This window comes from Schistocerca cancellata, chromosome 6, assembly GCF_023864275.1.
Source record: "Schistocerca cancellata isolate TAMUIC-IGC-003103 chromosome 6, iqSchCanc2.1, whole genome shotgun sequence".
Lineage (NCBI taxonomy): Eukaryota > Metazoa > Arthropoda > Insecta > Orthoptera > Acrididae > Schistocerca > Schistocerca cancellata.
Genome location: NC_064631.1, coordinates 191,420,498 through 191,440,338, shown reverse-complemented (window position 1 = coordinate 191,440,338; position 19,841 = coordinate 191,420,498). Strand labels below are relative to the sequence as shown.

At 45.7% G+C, this 19,841-nt stretch overlaps 1 protein-coding gene across 1 annotated transcript in view; it reads left to right on the top strand.

Moving 5' to 3' along the window:
* LOC126088242 (esterase E4-like) overlaps positions 1–19,841 on the top strand; it is a 450,967-nt gene that overhangs the window by 274,530 nt on the left and 156,596 nt on the right. Inside the window, exon 5 of the mRNA XM_049906372.1 lies at positions 698–897. Coding sequence (XP_049762329.1) covers positions 698–897 — 200 coding nt within the window. The remainder of the gene's footprint in view (positions 1–697; positions 898–19,841) is intronic.

The window sequence follows — 19,841 nt, the reverse complement described above, 5'->3', positions numbered from 1 at the left end:
CAGCTCCCCCTCCCTGATGATGTCCTCCTCCCCTCCATCTACCCCTCCTAGCAACTTTGATCCTCCCCCCCACTTCCTGTGTCCTTTCCTTTAGGCACCCTCCCTCCCTCCCTTCCCTTCCCTTCTCTTTCCTTTCCCCCCTCCCTCCTCCCCTCTTCCCCCGGGATTCCCCTCCCCCTTCCTCCCTCACCCACTCTCCTCTGCCCATGGCATCTCTGCTCTCCCCTCTCCCATTCCCCTTACCCTTCCTCCTCCTCCTCCTCCTCCTCCTCCTCTCTTGGCAGGTCCCCGGACTCGTACACGGTCAGTGAACATTCGCGCACCGGAGATCATCGCCGTCAGTGTTTCGTGTGTGTGCCTTCGTTTGTGTGTAGTGTTGTTCGCCGTCACGCCACCACCGTTCACATGCCGTCGCCATCATCCATGTTCTGTGCACCGTGTCGCCTAGTGTTAGTGATGTTTCTCGTCCAGCGTGAACGGCTCCATGTTTTTTCGATTTTTAGTGTCTACATTTTTTGCCCACCGTTTTTACTGTCTTCTCTGTGCCACCTTTATGTACTACTTGTTGTCAAACTCAAGGCTGAAGAGCGGCGTATTGTGCTGCTGACAGCCCGACTTTGTATAAGGTGTTTAAAATCACAATAAAGAAAAAATTTTTCGCCGACACACTGAGCTGAAATCTGGCGCGTGTGCGCAGGCCTGTTCCACAAGGTGATCTGCCAGAGCGGCGTGACGTTCGCGGCAGCGCTCAACAGCCCGGTGGCGGACCGCTCGTGGCGGCTGGCGCGCCACATGGGCCTGCCGGCGGGGGCGTCCTCCCGCGAGATGCTGGACTTCCTGCGAGGCCAGCCCGCCAGGGCACTGGTCGAGAACCAGATGGCCGCGCGCTCCCAGCAGGTGAGCGAGCTGCTACTGCCGCCGCCGCTTGCTTCCCTCGTCCTGCTGACGAAAGGGTGCTGCATAGTGGAGACGAAGTCGTCACACCGCTCCCCCTGCGGCCAGGGTCTGAGGTGGCGACTGCGAACAAAGAGGAAGATCACTAATATACGAAGTTTGTCCGGAAAATACGTATAAAAGTTGAATAATGTCTTGTAAGTAAGCTGTTTAATAGGTTCTTATATTGGTAACGCCATCGCCACGTAGCGCTCTGTACGAAAATCACTGGCTGTTAGACTTGGCCACTGTTTCTATGTTTCGATACAGTGTATTGATATCTGGAACTGTTTCAGTGTTTCGGAACGGCTGTGGTTCACTGTTTCGAAACAGTGGTGTCTCGTATAACCGGACCAGATTCGATCTCGAGCCAGACACAGAAACTGTATCTTTGTTTCAAAATAAGGTTGTTTCAGTCCACCTGTGCTTGGAACGGACTAATTGTATCGAAACAGTGATGTTTCATTCCGCTCTGTGTCGGACTGAAACACAACATACCACTTTCTGAAACACTTTCAAGAGTGTCGAAATCTTTTTGAGAAGCAATAGCATGAAACTTAAGATATCCTAAAATAAAGCTTCGTTTCTAGCTGACTGTCCTATTCCGAAATGGCGTAACATCTGCTTCATAAACTCTAACCAAACAATAAAACAACGCATACTATTCACATTCAAAATAATAAATATGTGAAAATTTTTTATAACATACGCTTTTCTGTTCATGTACAGTAACCATATTAAGAAACGCAAGTAAGCCTACAACATTTTTAATAAAAAAAGGCGTAGAGTGACAGTTATTAAACATATACATAAATTTGATGTAGGTATAATTGCAAGCAATCTGTTTGACGTATCACTGATAGTGTAATGGTGAACGAGAAGGGCTGGGAAGCATGATGAATTTATAGTAACGGTTCAAACACCTTGAAACACAAAAATTTTTCTGTTATATTATGTTATTTATTCGAATTATTTGTGAGTCTATAGTCACTGTGCCTATTATCCACAACGATTCCCTTTGTGTGCATGTAAATTATCAGGATGGGTATATTACCTATACTAACGGAATGTGGGAATCCCAGTAGCATATCCGTTGTTTCTGCAGTTTCCTCCCACCTCCAGTTCCGTTCGTGGTGGTTCTTCTGTCGTCAGCTATGGCTGTCCTCAGCCAATTGAAAACTATGAAAGTCACACGAGACGAAAGCAGCGCATTAGCTGCATGAAATACGAAACTGCCAAGACGCCTAAGTGATAGATTCATACTTTCTGCGATATGATTAGCACTCTCGCATCTCATTTGTATTTATATGGACATACTTATACAGTAGACATTCAAGATGATAAAATGTGTAGGTTTCACTGTTTCGAAACAGCGTATCGAAACATTACATTGTACTGTTTCATTTGTTTCGAAACAGTTGCGTGTTTTAGTTTGCCCATCTCTACTGGCTGTACTGTGTGCAGTCTGTGGCTGGGTGGCATTGTTGTAATATTCGCTATTGTAGTGTTGGGCTGTTAGCTGTTAACAGCGCGTAGCGTTGCGCAGTTGGAGGTGAGCCGCCAGCAGTGGTGGATGTGGGGAGAGAAATGCCGGAGTTTTGAGAGCAGATGATCTGGACGTGTGTCCATCAGAGACAGTAAACTTGTAAGACTGGATGTCATGAACTGCTATATATATTATGACTTTTGAACAGTATTAAGGTAAATACATTATTTGTTCTTTATCAAAATCTTTCATTTTGTTAACTACGCCTATCAGTAGTTAGTCCCTTCAGTAGTTAGAATCTTTTATTTAGCTGGCATTAGTGACGCTCGCTGTATTGCAGTAGTTCGAGTAACGAAGATTTTTGTGAGGTAAGTGATTCATGAAAGGTATAGGTTATTGTTAGTCAGGGCCATTCTTTTGTAGGGATTTTTCAAAGTCAGATTGCGTTGCGCTAAAAATATTGTGTGTCAGTTTAGTGTTGATCAGAATAGGTAAAGAGCGAAATGTCTGTATACGTTCAGTTCTGCTCAGCTGTTTGAAAATCAAATAACGTAAGGGGTTTATAAGCACAGTAATTCATTAATTTTTCTAAGGGGACATTTCAAGCCTTTATGTTACAAGTTGCAGTCACCGCCAGGTGGGACTACTGCTGTAATCAATCCCATCAACGCTCAGTTCGAGTCAGAGCACTCTACGTGAAGGTGGGAGTGTGCAGCAGCTTGTTGACAGTTACCCGTTTTCACCTGCAGTCGGCATGGAGCTCTCTCTGATTGAGGAACAGCGCGTCAACATCAAGTTTCTTGCAAAGCTAGGCAAGAATGGCCGTGAGATTTTTGAGTGCTTGAAACAGGTTTAGTCCGCAGCTCGTGGTCGTGCGGTAGCGTTCTCGCTTCCCGCGCCCGGGTTCCCGGGTTCGATTCCCGGCGGGGTCAGGGATTTTCTCTGCCTCGTGATGACTGGGTGTTGTGTGATGTCCTTAGGTTAGTTAGGTTTAAGTAGTTCTAAGTTCTAGGGGACTGATGACCATAGATGTTAAGTCCCATAGTGCTCAGAGCCATTTAAAACAGGTTTACGGAGACAATTCTCTGAAGGAACGAACCGTGAACAAGTGGTTAAAAAGGTTCCGGGATGGCCGAGAAGAAGTCAACGATGACCCTCGCCCAGGACGCCCGTCGACATCGAGTTCTGATGCAAATGTTGAACGAATTCGGCCTTGTCTTCTTAAAGACCGTAGATTGACAGTCAGAATGATTGCTGACGAGCTGTCAATCCCCAAAACATACGTTCACGAAATCCTGACACCAAAATTTGAAATGAAGAAATTGTGTGCGAAAATCGTACCGAAGCTCTTGACGCCAGAACAGAAAGCAAAGAGGGTTGAGTGCTGTGAGGATTGGTTGGAAGCAGAGGAACGAGGGGACTTTCTCAACCGAGTCATCACTGGAGACGAGTCCTGGTTTTACGAATACGATGTGGAGCTCAAATCTCAAGGAATGGAAACTAGCAGGAGAACCGAGAACAAAAAAGTCGCGAAAATCAAGGTTCAATGTGAAGACAATGTTGATTGTTTTCTTTGATTCTAGGGGCAGTGTTCACAAGGAATTTGTCCCTCCCGGCCACAGGGTGAACGTTGAAGTTCTGACACGTCTCAGAGCTCGTGTGGCCCGAGTTCGACCGGAGTTGGCAAAAGAGGGCAGGTGGATCCTTCATCACGACAATGCGCCCGCTCACACGTCGCTCGTTGTGCGCGAGTTTTTGGCCCGAAGCTCAATCACCGTGACAGACCACCCGCCTTATTCACCAGATTTAGCCCCGTGTGACTTCTTCATGTTCCCTAAATGCAAAATGATGCTTCGGGGGCGGCACTTGGGAGTATTGGAAGCCATCAATGCGTAAACGACATGGCAACTGAACAACATCACAACTGAAGACTTTCAGCAATGTTATCAACAGTGGAAACAGCGTTGGCAGAAGTGTATCGCGTCTCAGGGCGAGTACTTTGAAGGAGACCATATTGTGATACCTGAATAATTGTAAAATAAAGTTATTATTCAACTTTTATACGTATTTTATGGACAAACCCCGTATGTGTGTGCAAACTGCGAAGGAGATTCTGCGCAGGTGCGTATCTTATCTGCCAACCGATTATTTATGGCCATTAGTGTACAATACTGAATAAGCAAATTGTGCCCAATTGCGATACTTCTTGACAGTTCGAAACATTATGTTGGCCGGGATCTGAATCCAACTAATTGTCTTTTGTAACGGAATATTGAGTACTTGGGAAGGGAGATCTGTAGACAGAATAAAGATGACGGAATTAGAGGATGCGCTGCGAAAAATGAAAAAGAGGAAGTAACTAAATAGACGCCAATCTGTTAAAGTGTGCATCCCCTCTTATCAGATCTTCGTTCCTTCTCTTCATCAGTAAATTCTGAAGAATAAAAGAAATTGCGACGATCTCGAAATTAGCCATAGTAGCATATTCAAGTGAGGAGATAGACTGCACAGTGTCGTGTCCCGGCACAGGTTGTAATGGTACTTGAATTACGTAACCATTACGGCAGCTCACCTCAACCTTTCGATACCAGCAATATTCTGCTGTATTTCTGTAAAGTACACTCCTGGAAATTGAAATAAGAACACCGTGAATTCATTGTCCCAGGAAGGGGAAACTTTATTGACACATTCCTGGGGTCAGATACATCACAGGATCACACTGACAGAACCACAGGCACATAGACACAGGCAACAGAGCATGCACAATGTCGGCACTAGTACAGTGTATATCCACCTTTCGCAGCAATGCAGGCTGCTATTCTCCCATGGAGACGATCGTAGAGATGCTGGATGTAGTCCTGTGGAACGGCTTGCCATGCCATTTCCACCTGGCGCCTCAGTTGGACCAGCGTTCGTGCTGGACGTGCAGACCGCGTGAGACGACGCTTCATCCAGTCCCAAACATGCTCAATGGGGGACAGGGTCCTCGCCGATACCCCAGGAGCAACAGTGTCCCTAATTTGCTGGGAAGTGGCGGTGAGGTCCCCTACGGCACTGCGTAGGATCCTACGGTCTTGGCGTGCATCCGTGCGTCGCTGCGGTCCGGTCCCAGGTCGACGGGCACGTGCACCTTCCGCCGGCCACTGGCGACAACATCGATGTACTGTGGAGACCTCACGCCCCACGTGTTGAGCAATTCGGCGGTACGTCCATCCGGCCTCCCGCATGCCCGCTATACGCCCTCGCTCAAAGTCCGTCAACTGCACATACGGTTCACGTCCACGCTGTCGCGGCATGCTACCAGTGTTAAAGACTGCGATGGAGCTCCGTATGCCACGGCAAACTGGCTGACACTGACGGCGGCGGTGCACAAATGCTGCGCAGCTAGCGCCATTCGACGGCCAACACCGCGGTTCCTGGTGTGTCCGCTGTGCCGTGCGTGTGATCATTGCTTGTACAGCCCTCTCGCAGTGTCCGGAGCAAGTATGGTGGGTCTGACACACCGGTGTCAATGTGTTCTTTTTTCCATTTCCAGGAGTGTAGTTAACATATTTCTGAGACAACATTCAGATTTGATTTCATTAATGTAGAGGTACTTTGATGCAGCTCACCTGAACCTCTCGATACCAGCAATATTCTACTGTATTTCTGTAAAGTAGTTAACATATTTCTGAGACAACATTCAGATTTTATTTCATTAATGTAGGGGTACTTTGATACATCGATATGTTTATATTGCAATGATATCATTCTTATGTGAATTCTTTCTTTTGTCACTATTATCTTTGACGTACTTGTAACTCTGATTTTTGGGCGCGTAAGCGGTTATTGAAGAGTCAAGTCTTGGACGTCATGTTGGAAAGACGCAAATTGTAGTTAGTTTAAAAAATGTGAACTTTAACAGTGAGGAAGATATTTTCAAGTATGTTTTATATTGTGAAGTGATGTTTTGTGAGTTACGTGATATTGCAACAAAAGTAATAAAAAAGAAGTGTAACTTAAAAATTCGGAGTGCTGATTACTTTTTTACATCACCATTGTGCTAACTTGCAAAAGTTTAATCTTCAAGAATGGTTTATGAAACACATCTATAAAACTTTTAAATATCACAGAATAACACTTAGGCCTCCTTGCATCCGAGCTTGGAATCATCACTACCTAGATTTTTCACGATTGAGCCATGAGTTCACAACGAGACCAGCGTGGGAAACACGGAAAGATGAGTGCCTAGTTTATTCATTATTTCATGAAATGACTTTATTAACTGTGCTCTAATGACACCTGCCACATAATATTTTTGTTGTTGACCGAAAATGCAATATTTAGCAGCGTGAGCAACACTACAATCATAATTAGTTTTTGACCTTTGTTGTGGTAGGGTTGTTAGGAGGTCCAGGTTTCCAATGTAGTGTTGGTGTGGCCTGTGTGGCCCAGTGAGGACGTTAACGACACTGCGAACCTTTATAACGGAGATGAGAGAGGAAGAATCTCCTTGGCTCCTTAAGGCAGTGTAGGCAATTAGGTCCAACTGACAAGTTCTTATCACAAAGGGATTAAGATGGGATGCAAGCAGCACTGGTCTCCCTTAAACCAATTAATTTGACTGTTAACGTAAAAGAGATCTGGGACGTCAGGCCCTTTACCCTTTCTTCTGTAAAGAGTTTCTTACAAGTTCCTACAGGCTCAACCAGGATTCTTCTCGTACTTTATCACTGCCGACAGGGACAAGTGTCTTTGCTACAACTTGTTCTGCTAACTGCTGAACCACTGGTCCTCGGCCTGACTATTCAATCACTGGCACCTTAGCGTAATTCGCACTAACTAGGAGACAAGTACTGAACAGTGACTTGTTCCTACTGACAAGTGAAACTCTATACGACAACTACATTAGACAGAGACAGGCTGTCTCTGTTCAATACTACAGGGCTATTACAAATGATTGAATCGATTTCATAAATTCACTGTAGCTCCATTCATTGACATATGGTCACGACACACTACAGATACGTAGAAAAACTCATAAAGTTTTGTTCGGCTGAAGCCGCACTTCAGGTTTCTGCCGTCAGAGCGCTCGAGAGCGCAGTGAGACAAAATGGCGACAGGAGCCGAGAAAGCGTATGTCGTGCTTGAAATGCACTCACATCAGTCAGTCATAACAGTGCAACGACACTTCAGGACGAAGTTCAACAAAGATCCACCAACTGCTAACTCCATTCGGCGATGGTATGCGCAGTTTAAAGCTTCTGGATGCCTCTGTAAGGGGAAACCAACGGGTCGGCCTGCAGTGAGCGAAGAAACGGTTGAACGCGTGCGGTCAAGTTTCACGCGTAGCCCGCGGAAAATTGGCTCATGCCACAACTGGAGACCGACAGCGCCGACTTCATCTTTCAACAGGATGGTGCTCCACCGCACTTCCATCATGATGTTCGGCATTTCTTAAACAGAAGATTGGAAAACCGATGGATCGGTCGTGGTGGTGATCAGCAATTCATGTCATGGCCTCCACGCTCTCCCGACTTAACCCCATGCGATTCCTTTCTGTGGGGTTATGTGAAAGATTCAGTGTTTAGACCTCCTCTACCTAGAAACGTGCCAGAACTGCGAGCTCGCATCAACGATGCTTTCGAACTCATTGATGGGGACATGTTGCGCCGAGTGTGGGAGGAACTTGATTATCGGCTTGATGTCTGCCGAATCACTAAAGGGAAACATATCGAACATTTGTGAATGCCTAAAAAAACTTTTTCAGTTTTTGTATGTGTGTGCAAAGCATTGTGAAAATATCTCAAATAATAAAGTTATTGTAGAGCTGTGAAATCGCTTCAATCATTTGTAATAACCCTGTATTCAGATGAAAAGGTAAAGTTGCTAATTATCTAACAGTTGCAATTGCATCCACCCGAGTACCACCGTCTTCTCGTGGCCGGAGTCTTTGTCGTCCCATCCGTAGCGGCTGCTACCCTGTCGAAGCAGCTCGGTGTTGCGCCCACTTGTGCTTTCTTCAACTTCTGTGCCGACTCTGCCTTTCGCTGCTCCTGAAGGCCTGTCCAGCTCGGACACAGTACCTTGCACGCGCTTTCCCCTAGCTTCTTTTCCCGTCTTCAAGAACATTCTGTCGGTCTGGGCTTACATCGGTTTCCTCTCCCGTGTAAGGATCCGGAGTGGAATATTCCTACTCGCCCTACAAGGCCTGGGGCTTCACTGCTAGTGTTTACCCGTTCGTGCTGTTTATCGCTGGCTGCACCTTCCCTTGCCGTGCACTCTACATCTACATCCATACTCCGCAAGCCACCTGACGGTGTGTGGCGGAGGGTACCTTGAGTACCTCTATCGGTTCTCCCTTCTGTTCCAGTCTCGTATTGCTCGTGGAAAGAAGGATTGTCGGTATGCCTCTGTGTGGGCTCTAATCCCTCTGATTTTATCCTCGTGGTCTCTTCGCGAGATATACGTAGGAGGGAGCAATATACTGCTTGACTCCTCGGTGAAGGTATGTTCTCGAAACTTCAACAAAAGCCCGTACCGAGCTACTGAGCGTCTCTCCTGCAGAGTCTTCCACTGGAGTATATCTATCATCTCCGTAACGCTTTCGCGATTACTAAATGATCCTGTAAGGAAGAGCGCTGCTCTCCGTTGGATCTTCTCTATCTCTTCTATCAACCCTATCTGGTACGCATCCCACAGTGCTGAGCAGTATTCAAGCAGTGGGCGAACAAGCGTACTGTAACCTACTTCCTTTGTTTTCGAATTGCATTTCCATAGGATTCTTCCAATGAATCTCAGTCTGGCATCTGCTTTACCGACGATCAACTTTATATGATCATTCAATTTTTAATCACTCCTAATGCGTACTCCCAGATAATTTATGGCATTAACTGCTTCCAGTTGCTGACCTATATTGTAGCTAAATGATAAGGGGTCTTTCTTTCTATGTATTCGCAGCACATTACACTTGTCTACATTGAGATTCAATTGCTATTCTCTGCACCATGCGTCAATTCGCTGCAGATCCTCCTGCATTTCAGTACAATTTTCCATTGTTACAACCTCTCGATATACCACAGCATCATCCGCAAAAAGCCTCAGTGAACTTCCGATGTCATCCACAAGGTTATTTATGTTTATTGTGAATAGCAACGGTCCTACGACACTCCCCTGCGGCACACCTGAAATCACTGTTACTTCGGAAGACTTCTCTCCATTGAGAATGACATGCTGCGATCTTTTATCTAGGAACTCTTCAATCCAATCACACAATTGGTCTGATAGTCTGTATGCTCTTACTTTGTTCATTAAACAACTGTGGAGAACTGTATCGAACGCCTTGCGGAAGTCTAGAAACACGGCATCTACCTGTGAACCCGTGTCTATGGCCCTCTGAGTCTCGTGGACGAATAGTGCGAGCTTAGTTTCACACGATCGTCTTTTTCGAAACACATGCTGATTCCTACAGAGTAGATTTCTAGTCTCCAGAAAAGTCATTGTTCTCGAACATAATACGTGTTCCAAAATTCTACAACTGATCGACGTTAGAGATATAGGTCGCTGGGCCGTTTGGGTCTGCCTGAGAATTACTGGATGAACCTATACAATATGTTTTATTATATCTTTGTGATAGTTAAATAGTCTGGGGCCGTGACAGCAGTGAGGATTATACAGGCGTTCAACGGAAATGTGAAAAAACCAAAAACGTATTACCATGCCCAATACGGCGTAGGAAACCATCTGGCATTCAAAATAGCTTCCAGCTGTCTCAGAATGGATTAATACAGGTTCCGTAAGGTTTTCAAAGGAATATAATACCATTCTTCTTGCTAAACAGTGGTTTTTTGTCTACTGACTGGTTTGATGCGACCCGCCACGAATTCCTTTCCTGTGCTAACCTCTTCATCTCAGAGTAGCACTTGCAACCTACGTCCACAATTATTAGCTTGACGTATTCCAATCTCTGTCTTCCTCTACAGTTTTTGCCCTCTACAGCTCCCTCTAGTACCATGGAAGTCATTCCCTCATGTCTTAGCAGATGTCCTATCATCCTGTCCCTTCTCCTTATCAGTGTTTTCCACACATTCTCTTCCTCTCTGATTCTGCGTAGAACCTCCTCATTCCTTACCTTATCAGTCCACCTAATTTTCAACATTCGTCTGTAGCAACACATCTCAAATGCTTCGATTCTCTTCTGTTCCGATTTTCCCACAGTCATGTTTCACTACCATACAATGCTGTACTCCAGACGTACATCCTCAGAAATTTTTTCCTCAAATTAAGGCCGGTATTTGATATTAGTAGACTTCTCTTGCCCAGAAATGCCTTTTTTGTCATAGCGAGTCTGCTTTTGATGTCCTCCTTGCTCCGTCCGTCATTGGTTATTTTACTGCCTAGGTAGCAGAATTCTTTAACTTCATTGACTTCGTGACGATCAATCCTGATGTTAACTTTCTCGTTGTTCTCATTTCTACTACTTCTCATTACCTTCGTTTTTCTCCGATTTACTCTCAAACCATACTGTGTACTCATTAGACTGTTCATTCCGTTCAGCAGATCATTTAATTCTTCTTCACTTTCACTCAGGATAGCAATGTCATCAGCGAAACGTATCATTGATATCTTTTCACCTTGTATTTTAATTCCACTCCTGAACCTATCTTTTATTTCCAGCATTGCTTCCTCGATGTACAGATTGAATAGTAGAGGCGAAAGGCTACAGCCTTGTCTTACACCCTTAGCACTTCGTTCTTTACTTTTCCTAAAGCCAAACTGATCGTCACCAAGCGCATTCTCAATTTTCTTTTCCATTCTTCTGTATATTATTCTTGTAAGCAGCTTCGATGCATGATCTGTTAAGATGATTGTGCGATAATTCTCGCACTTGTCAGCTCTTGCCGTCTTCGGAATTGTGTGGATGATGCTTTTCCGAAAGTCAGATGGTATATCGCCAGACTCATATATTCTACACACCAACGTGAATAGTCGTTTTGTAGCCACTTCCCCCAATGATTTTAGAAATTCTGATGGAATGTTATCTATCCCTTCTGTCTTATTTGACCGTAAGTCATCCAAAGCTCTTTTAAATTCCGATTCTAATACTGGATCCCCTATCTCTTCTAAATCGACTCCTGTTTCTTCTTCTATCACATCAAACAAATCTTCACCCTCATAGAGGCTTTCAATGTATTCTTTCCACCTATCTGCTCTCTCCTCTGCATTAAACAGTGGAATTCTCGTTGTACTCTTTATGTTACCACCGTTGCTTTTAATGTCACCAAAGGTTGTTTTGACTTTCCTGTATGCTGAGTCTGTCCTTCCGACAATCATATCTTTTTCGATGTCTTCACATTTTTCCTGCAGCCATTTCGTCTTAGCTTCCCTGCACTTCCTATTTATTTCATTCCTAAGCGACTTGTATTTCTGTATTCCTGATTTTCCCGGAACATGTTTGTACTTCCTCCTTTCATCAATCAACTGAAGTATTTCTTTCGTTACCCTTGGTTTCTTCGCAGCTACCTTCTTTGTACCTATGTTTTCCTTCCCAACTTCTGTGATGGCCCTTTTTAGAGATGTCCATTCCTCTTCAACTGTACTGCCTACTGCGCTATTCCTTATTGCTGTATCTATAGCGTTAGAGAACTTCAAACGTAACTCGTCATTCCTTAGTACTTCCGTATCCCACTTCTTTGCGTATTGATTCTTCCTGACTAATGTCTTGAACAACAGCCTACTCTTCATCACTACTATATTGTGATCTGAGTCTATATCTGCTCCTGGGTACGCCTTCCAATCCAGTATCTGATTTCGGAATCTCTGTCTGACCATGATATAATCTAATTGAAATCTTCCCGTATCTCCCGGCCTTTTCCAAGTATACCTCCTCCTCTTGTGATTCTTGAACAGGGTATTCGCTATTACTAGCTGAAACTTGTTACAGAACTCAATTAGTCTTTCTCCTCTTTCATTCCTTGTCCCAAGCCCATATTCTCCTGTAACCTTTTCTTCTACTCCTTCCCCTACAACTGCATTCCAGTCGCCCATGACTATTAGATTTTCGTCCCCCTTTACATACTGCATTACGCTTTCAATATCCTCATACACTTTCTCTATCTGTTCATCTTCAGCTTGCGACGCCGGCATGTATACCTGAACTATCGTTGTCGGTGTTGGTCTGCTGTCGATTCTGATTAGAACAACCCGGTCACTGAACTGTTCACAGTAACACACCCTCTGCCCTACCTTCCTATTCATAACGAATCCTACACCTGTTATACCATTTTCTGCTGCTGTTGATATTACCCGATACTCATCTGACCAGAAATCCTTGTCTTCCTTCCACTTCACTTCACTGACCCCTACTATATCTAGATTGAGCCTTTGCATTTCCCTTTTCAGATTTTCTAGTTTCCCTACCACGTTCAAGCTTCTGACATTCCACGCCCCGACTCGTAGAACGTTATCCTTTCGTTGATTATTCAATCTTTTTCTCATGGTAACCTCCCCCTTGGCAGTCCCCTCGCGGAGATCCGAATGGGGGACTATTCCGGAATCTTTTGCCAATGGAGAGATCATCATGACACTTCTTCAAATACAGGCCACATGTCCCGTGGATACACGTTACGGGTCTTTAATGCAGTGGTTTCCATTGCCTTCTGCATCCTCATGTTGATCATTGCTGATTCTTCCGCCTTTAGGGGCAATTTCCCACCCCTAGGACAAGAGAGTGCCCTGAACCTCTGTCCGCTCCTCCGCCCTCTTTGACAAGACCGTTGACAGAATGAGGCTGACTTCTTATGTCGGAAGTCTTCGGCCGCCAATGCTGATTATTTATCAAAATTTAGGCAGTGGCGGGGATCGAACCCGTTTTTGATTATGAATCAAAGACGCTACCCGTAGACCACGGGTACAGTGGTACGTTCTGGTAACGATGATGGAGATGGATCGATTACGCAACCGTCTCTCCAAAGTAGACCACAAAGGATCATTAATATTAAGATCTGGTGACACCTGGTGATGAGGGGAGATACGACAATTCATGTTTATCTACCCCAGACGGACCTTTCCATTATCACGAGCTGTTAGAGTTAGTGGTACAGCTATCTCCCCCCTTCGTCATAATCGGGGACTTTAATGCCCTTAATCCTCTGGGGGGGGGGGGGGGGTGGCGACACTGTGTCTCATAGACTCTGGGTAATAGAACGCCTCCTTTCGGAATTGGACATCTGCCTGCTCATCACTGGAACTACAACACATTTCAGTGCACCCACGAACATACTCGGCTATTGATCTCACAGTTCGCAACCTGAGTATCTTACCCCTGATTCAGTGGCACGTCCATGGCAATCTTTGTGACAGCGACCATTTTCCTATCGTTCTCTCCCTCCCCAGTCACGGACAACTGGAATATGCTCCACGCTGGTCGCTTCAGAAAGCTGACTGGCAGGCTTTCTCGTTTACAGCCACTTTTTGCAGCCAGTCATGCGACAGATATCAACAAAGTGGTACAGGGTACTATTTATACTATTATTCAAGCTGCAGCAGCAATGTTACTCCACTCCTCTGGCTCATCTCGATTCCCACCGGTGCCATGGTAGTCTGAAGATGTAGCCACAGCTATCAGGGAGCGTCACAGGGCGCTTCAACGGCGCAAGTGCCACCCCTCTATGGATAATTTGATAGCATTTAAGAGATCCGGGCGAAAACGCGGTTTTTAATAAAGAAAAGGAGCAGGAGTGTTGGGAGCAATACGCATTCTCTATGTGACCCCACACCCTATCGTCCCAAGTGTGGAGGACTGAACGAAACAGGAGTCGGAAAAGAGTTGGATCAGTACCCTTCTTGGGGCCACAAAAGAGGTCCATCCATATCACAGGAAAGGGGAAAGATCAAGGGGAATGAATTGTTGAGAGGAAGCTCTAGGAACACAAATGGAGACTTTTAGAGGTCCTTCAGTAGAGTATGGCGTTGGATAGCAGGTGGTCTACCAAGTTTTGGTCGATGCGCAAACAGCCTGAACTGCTGGTTGTGGAACAGAGTATAGTGACATGCGTGAGTAGACATCTGACACATTGTGACTGTGTAATTTGCCAGAAATTGCTGTCGTCTATCCTGCACCAGCGGGACACTGGCTTTCACCAGCAGGCTTTCGACAGGGCTGGTACAGAAGGCCCCCATTGCCAACTGAACGCCAGTGTGGTGAACAGGATCCAGAAAGCTCAGTATTGGCGGTGGTGCAGACCCATAAGCAACACATCCATAGTCCAAACGGGATAAAACCAGCGCTTTGTAACATCTCAGAAGAGCTGTGTGGTCCGCGACCCACGAGGAGTGACTAAGAAAACGGAGGGCATTCAGCTTCTTCATACAAGTTGCCTTGAGCTGGCAGACATGCAGCAGCCAAGTTACCTTCTGGTCACATAAAATACCTGCGAACTGAAAAGTTTCAACATCTTCAAGTAACTGGTCACCTAGATAAATTTATGGGTGCTGGTGCACAGTCCAGAGCCGGCAAAAATGCACAAATCGCATTTGCAGCCATCCACCATCTACGGTGATTCCTGGCATCCTGGCATCTCTGCACTGATCCTGCAGTACTTGCCGAATGTTTTGCGGCACTCTTCGCTGAAGTGTCCACTTGCAGTAATTACCATCCTCATATCCTGACCCGGAAATACCTTACTGAGCGCCTCCCACTCTCCTTCCATGCACATGCCTTTCTACCATACAAAGTCCCTTTTGGGGAATGGGAGCTTTGCAGTACTTTCGCAGAGTGTCGAGATATGGCCCCTGGAGCTGACAAAATCCACAACCAAATGCTAAAAACATCTTCGTGTCGACAGCATGAAACACATCGTCGGGCTTTTTAATCGTATTTGGTGGGAAGCAGAATTTTCTTCCCAGTGGCGGGAGTGTATTATTATTCAAGTCCTGAAACTGGGAAAGGACCCACATATTTTAACCAACTACTGGACAATCTCTCTGACGAATGGGCTGTATGAGCTATTCGAATGAATGGTCAACCGCCATATTTGTTGGCGCCTTGAAGCTGGAGGGGATACATCGCGATTCCAAAGTAGGTTTTGGACTTTCTGGTTCACCACGGATCACCTGTTTCGCCTGCAATCTGCAGTGCACAATGCTTTTGCCCGACGCCAACATTCGATTGCAGAATTCTTTGACCTACAAAAGGCATGCAATACCATCTGGCGACATCACATCCTATCTATATTGCATGAGTGGTGTCTCTGGGGTAGTTTATCCATTTTTCCATCCCTCCAATTTCTGCGGGTCCAAATAGGTTCGACTGTCAGCAACCAATATATGCAGGGAACTGGATCCCTCAAGGATTGTTTCTGAGTGTGACGCAGTTCGCTATCGCCATCAATGGTATAATAAATTGCGGTGGACCCCACCATCTCTGTATGTGGATGATCTTTGTCCGATATGTGCCTCTGCATCGCTGTTCACCGTTGAGGGCCAACTTCAGGGTGCTGGCTGGGGAGTACTAGGCCCCGAATAACGGCCATCAATTTTCTCCTACAAAATCCCGATTTGTGCGTTTTTGCCGTCTCTGAACTGTGCACCAGCACGCAGAAATTTATCTAGGTGACCAGTTACTGGAAGTTGTTGAAACTTTTCAATTCGCAGGTATTTTATTTGACCAGAAGGTAACTTGGCTGCTGCATGTCTGCCAGCTCAAGGCAACTTGTATGAAGAAGCTGAATGCTCTCCGTTTTCTTAGTCACTCCTTGTGGGTTGCGGACCACATAGTTCTTCTGGGATTTTACAAAGTGCTGATTTCATCCCGTTTGGATTACGAATGTGTTGCCTAAGATCCAGCTTACTGGATCTGTTCAGCACACTGGCGTTCAGTTGGTAATCGGGGCCTTCTGTACAAGCCCTGTTGAAAGCCTGCTGGTGGAAGGCAGTGTCCCACCGGTGCAGGGCAGCAGTTTCTGGAAAATGACACAGTCACAATGTGTCAGATGCCTACTCACCCACGTCACTCAACTCTGTTCCACAACCAGAAGTTCAGGCTGTTTGCGCATCGCCCAAAACTGGGTAGACCACATGATTCAACTCGATACTTTGCTAAAGGACCTCCAAAAGTCTCCATTAGTGTTCGTAGAGCTTCCTCTCAACAATTCACCCCCCTTGATCTTTCCCCTTTCCTGTGATATGGATGGACCTCTTTTGTGGCCCCAAGAAGGATACTGATCCTACCCTTCTCGGACACCTGTTTCGTTCAGTCCTCCACGATTATTCTAATTCGGTATGCATCTACACGGCCGGATTGAAAGTCAACAACAGGGTTGGTTACGCTTTCCCACACGCAAAATCCGCTTTTGCATACGCTGCGGTGTTGGTTGCCATATCTCAGGCTTTGCTTTACATCAAATCCTTGGCCATGACGAACTTTCCCTTCTGTAGCGACACCATGACTTGTTTAAAAGGGATATCTCTGTGCTATCCCAAAAATCTTTTTGTCGCCCCAACATCCAGGACCAACAGGTTGACCTCTGCAGCTATGGAAAGACAGTGACCTCATCTGGACACCGAGACTTATAGGCACTCCAGGAAATAAACTCTCCGACCCTCTAGCTAAAGACTCGGTTACAGAAAGTGAACTGACGTTGGAATGCCAGGTATCGACTTACGATTATAACTTCGACGCAACATTTTGAGGCTCTGGGAACCGGAATGGCAGGCTACAACGTCTCAAAACAAGTTGAGAGCGGTTGAATGGTCCACTAAGGTGTGGCATATATCGTACCAGGACTCTCGGAATCGTTCCATTGTGTTGTGCCGGCTACACATCAACTACACACGACTCAGCCACGAGTTCGTTCTGCCTTGGGAGGATTCTCCTCACTGCAGCTGCCGTAGGCTACTGACGACAGCGCATGTTCTTATCGAGTGCGCCCTGCTGGCCAATTTGCTGCGTACTCGGGCCACCACCAAAGCGTTGCATTTCCTGAGGGAGAGCGGATTTTGCACTTAACTATAATACTCCTCCACTATGGGTGGTTGTAGGGGGGGGGGGGCGATGGTTGCCTCCCCCTGTGGCGGGTAGCCCCATGCGACTGCAGGTTACTTTCTTTCCCTCTCAGCTTGTTGTGCCTGTAGACTCTCCTGTAAGATGATGCGTGAGTTATTTCTACTTTCTTTTACCTATCATGTTACAACTACTGTTTCGCTCTTTTTCAAACATGCTTATATAGTTAGAGCGGTTAAGCCCCTATTTTTTTCGGTTTTTACCTTTTTACGTTGTTCCTCTTCTGAAATAGAGGGACTGCTGACCCAGTAGTTTAGTCCCTTTAAACACGTAATCGTCATCATCATCCAGTAACAGTCAACCGCGTTCGTGTAGAAATAGAACGCCCTATCACGAGAACTCCTTACTGACTTTACAGCCAGCGTGGGAGCTTGTTGCAGAGAATGTACTGCCTAAGTGGTGAACACTTTTTGTAATGTCCAGGAGACCTTCATAAATTATACTGACTTCAGTGTAATCATTGTTTCTGCATAAAAGTGTCATTTCTGTTCGTATTTTTACGTATTACCGCCTATTATCTTCTGTGTTATACTGAAGTAGTTCTTTCTATGTATGGTTCAAGTATCATCGAGATGTTTTACTTGGCAGTTGCACGTCATGCGAAAGTTACTTATTTCCGTAAGTTTTGCCCACCAGTATGTAGAGATACGGATAATGAATTGTGCTTTAGTTGTCGTCCAGCCGCGCGGGATTAGCCGAGCGGTCTCAGGCGCAGCAGTCATGGACTACGTGGCTGGTCCCGGCGGAGGTTCGAGTCCTCCCTCGGGCATGGGTCTGTGTTTGTCCTTAGGATAGTGTGTAAGCTTAGGGACTGATGACCTTAGCAGTTAAGTCCCATAAAATTTCACACACATTTGAAAATTTTTTGCTGTCGTACATCGGAGGCTTAGGAGAGACGAAAATCAAGATACGCGCTTAATATTCTCTGCTGCGATTCGAGGATCAACTCTGTCGCTAGCAGTAGTAAGAACTGGAAGAACTGGCAGATGATGAGGAAGCTGGAATTGCCTGGCATAGGGGAGAATAAGTGAAAGCAAGTATGACTGGGTACCAAAGATATTTTTATTCAACCGGGGGGGGGGGGACTTTTACTACAGCAGCGTCTTACACGATGTCAGTTAGGGTAGATTTAGATTATTCAGATACTGTAATAAGGCACATACTTTTATCATCATCATCTTGCGAATATTCTGTGACTGACTCCTCTTCTCGTTCCCCGAACTCCACTTCCTCCGATCCTGCCAGTCTCCTTCTTGCAGTCCTCTCGCATCCGTCGTGTCCCGGACCTCTCGTCTACGGATCCTCCAGTGTCGTCCATGTTTCTTCTTTGCGCTGGGTTTACTTCCACTCTCTCTTTGGCCGTCGGCAGTCGTCCTTCGTTTCTGGATACCCATACCATTTCAGACGTTTCAGCTCTATGAAGTTGGTTTTTTGATTTATCGGAATACCACAGACTGTTTTGTGGCACCATATCATAGGCCTTCTGCAAATCCTAAAAGACTAAATAGGTCTCTGCCCCACTGACAGTTCTCTTTTCTGTTGGATTCCGTAATGTGAATATTCCATCAATACATAAGAGCCCTGATCTAAAACTATTCTGTTCTTCACATATACTGTCTTATGTTGATGTTTGGTACACAGTCCAGCTTAGAGATACCGCAACTTTGCTCCCAAAGTCCATCTCTAGCGAAGGCAACTTCCTTCTGACACTTGTTTATTGCCCGCGTTTCTTCTCCGTACGTAGAGGTGTTATCACCTGTTTAGTCCTTTTGTGTTATTTTGTTATTCCAAAGGACCACCTTGTCGTAAGGGCCTCTTGTCCTGCTCTGTTTTGTTACTTACGTCATCTTCATTTTTTGCTTTTCATGATATCATGACCCTGAGAAACTTAAGACTTAAATCCACTGATCTTACTGGCTCCATCTCCAAATCCTCTAAGGCATCATCGCCAACCTTCAGATATTCGGTTCTTGTTAAGCTAATTGTGAGGCTCCATCTTTCAAACTCATCTTTTAATTGTCGAAGCATGTACTCAGCATCATCCTGGTGTCCTGCTAGGACGACGTGGTCATCAGCGTAGAGAAATGTGTACAAGATTTCGTCCCACAGAGGGTTGGTTCAAATGGCTCTGACCACTATGGGACTTAGCATCTGAGGTCATCAGTCCCCTAGAACTTAGAACTACTTAAACCTAACTAACCTAAGGACAGCACACACATCCATGCCCTAGGCAGGATTCGAACCTGCGACCGTAGCATCGCGCGGTTCCGGACTAAAGCGCCTAGAACCGCTCGGCCTCATCGGCCGGCCCCCACAGAGGGCCTCCCATGGGTTTTAAATAGCGCCTGTGCTGTAAAACACCCTTGGCGTATCCCTTTTATA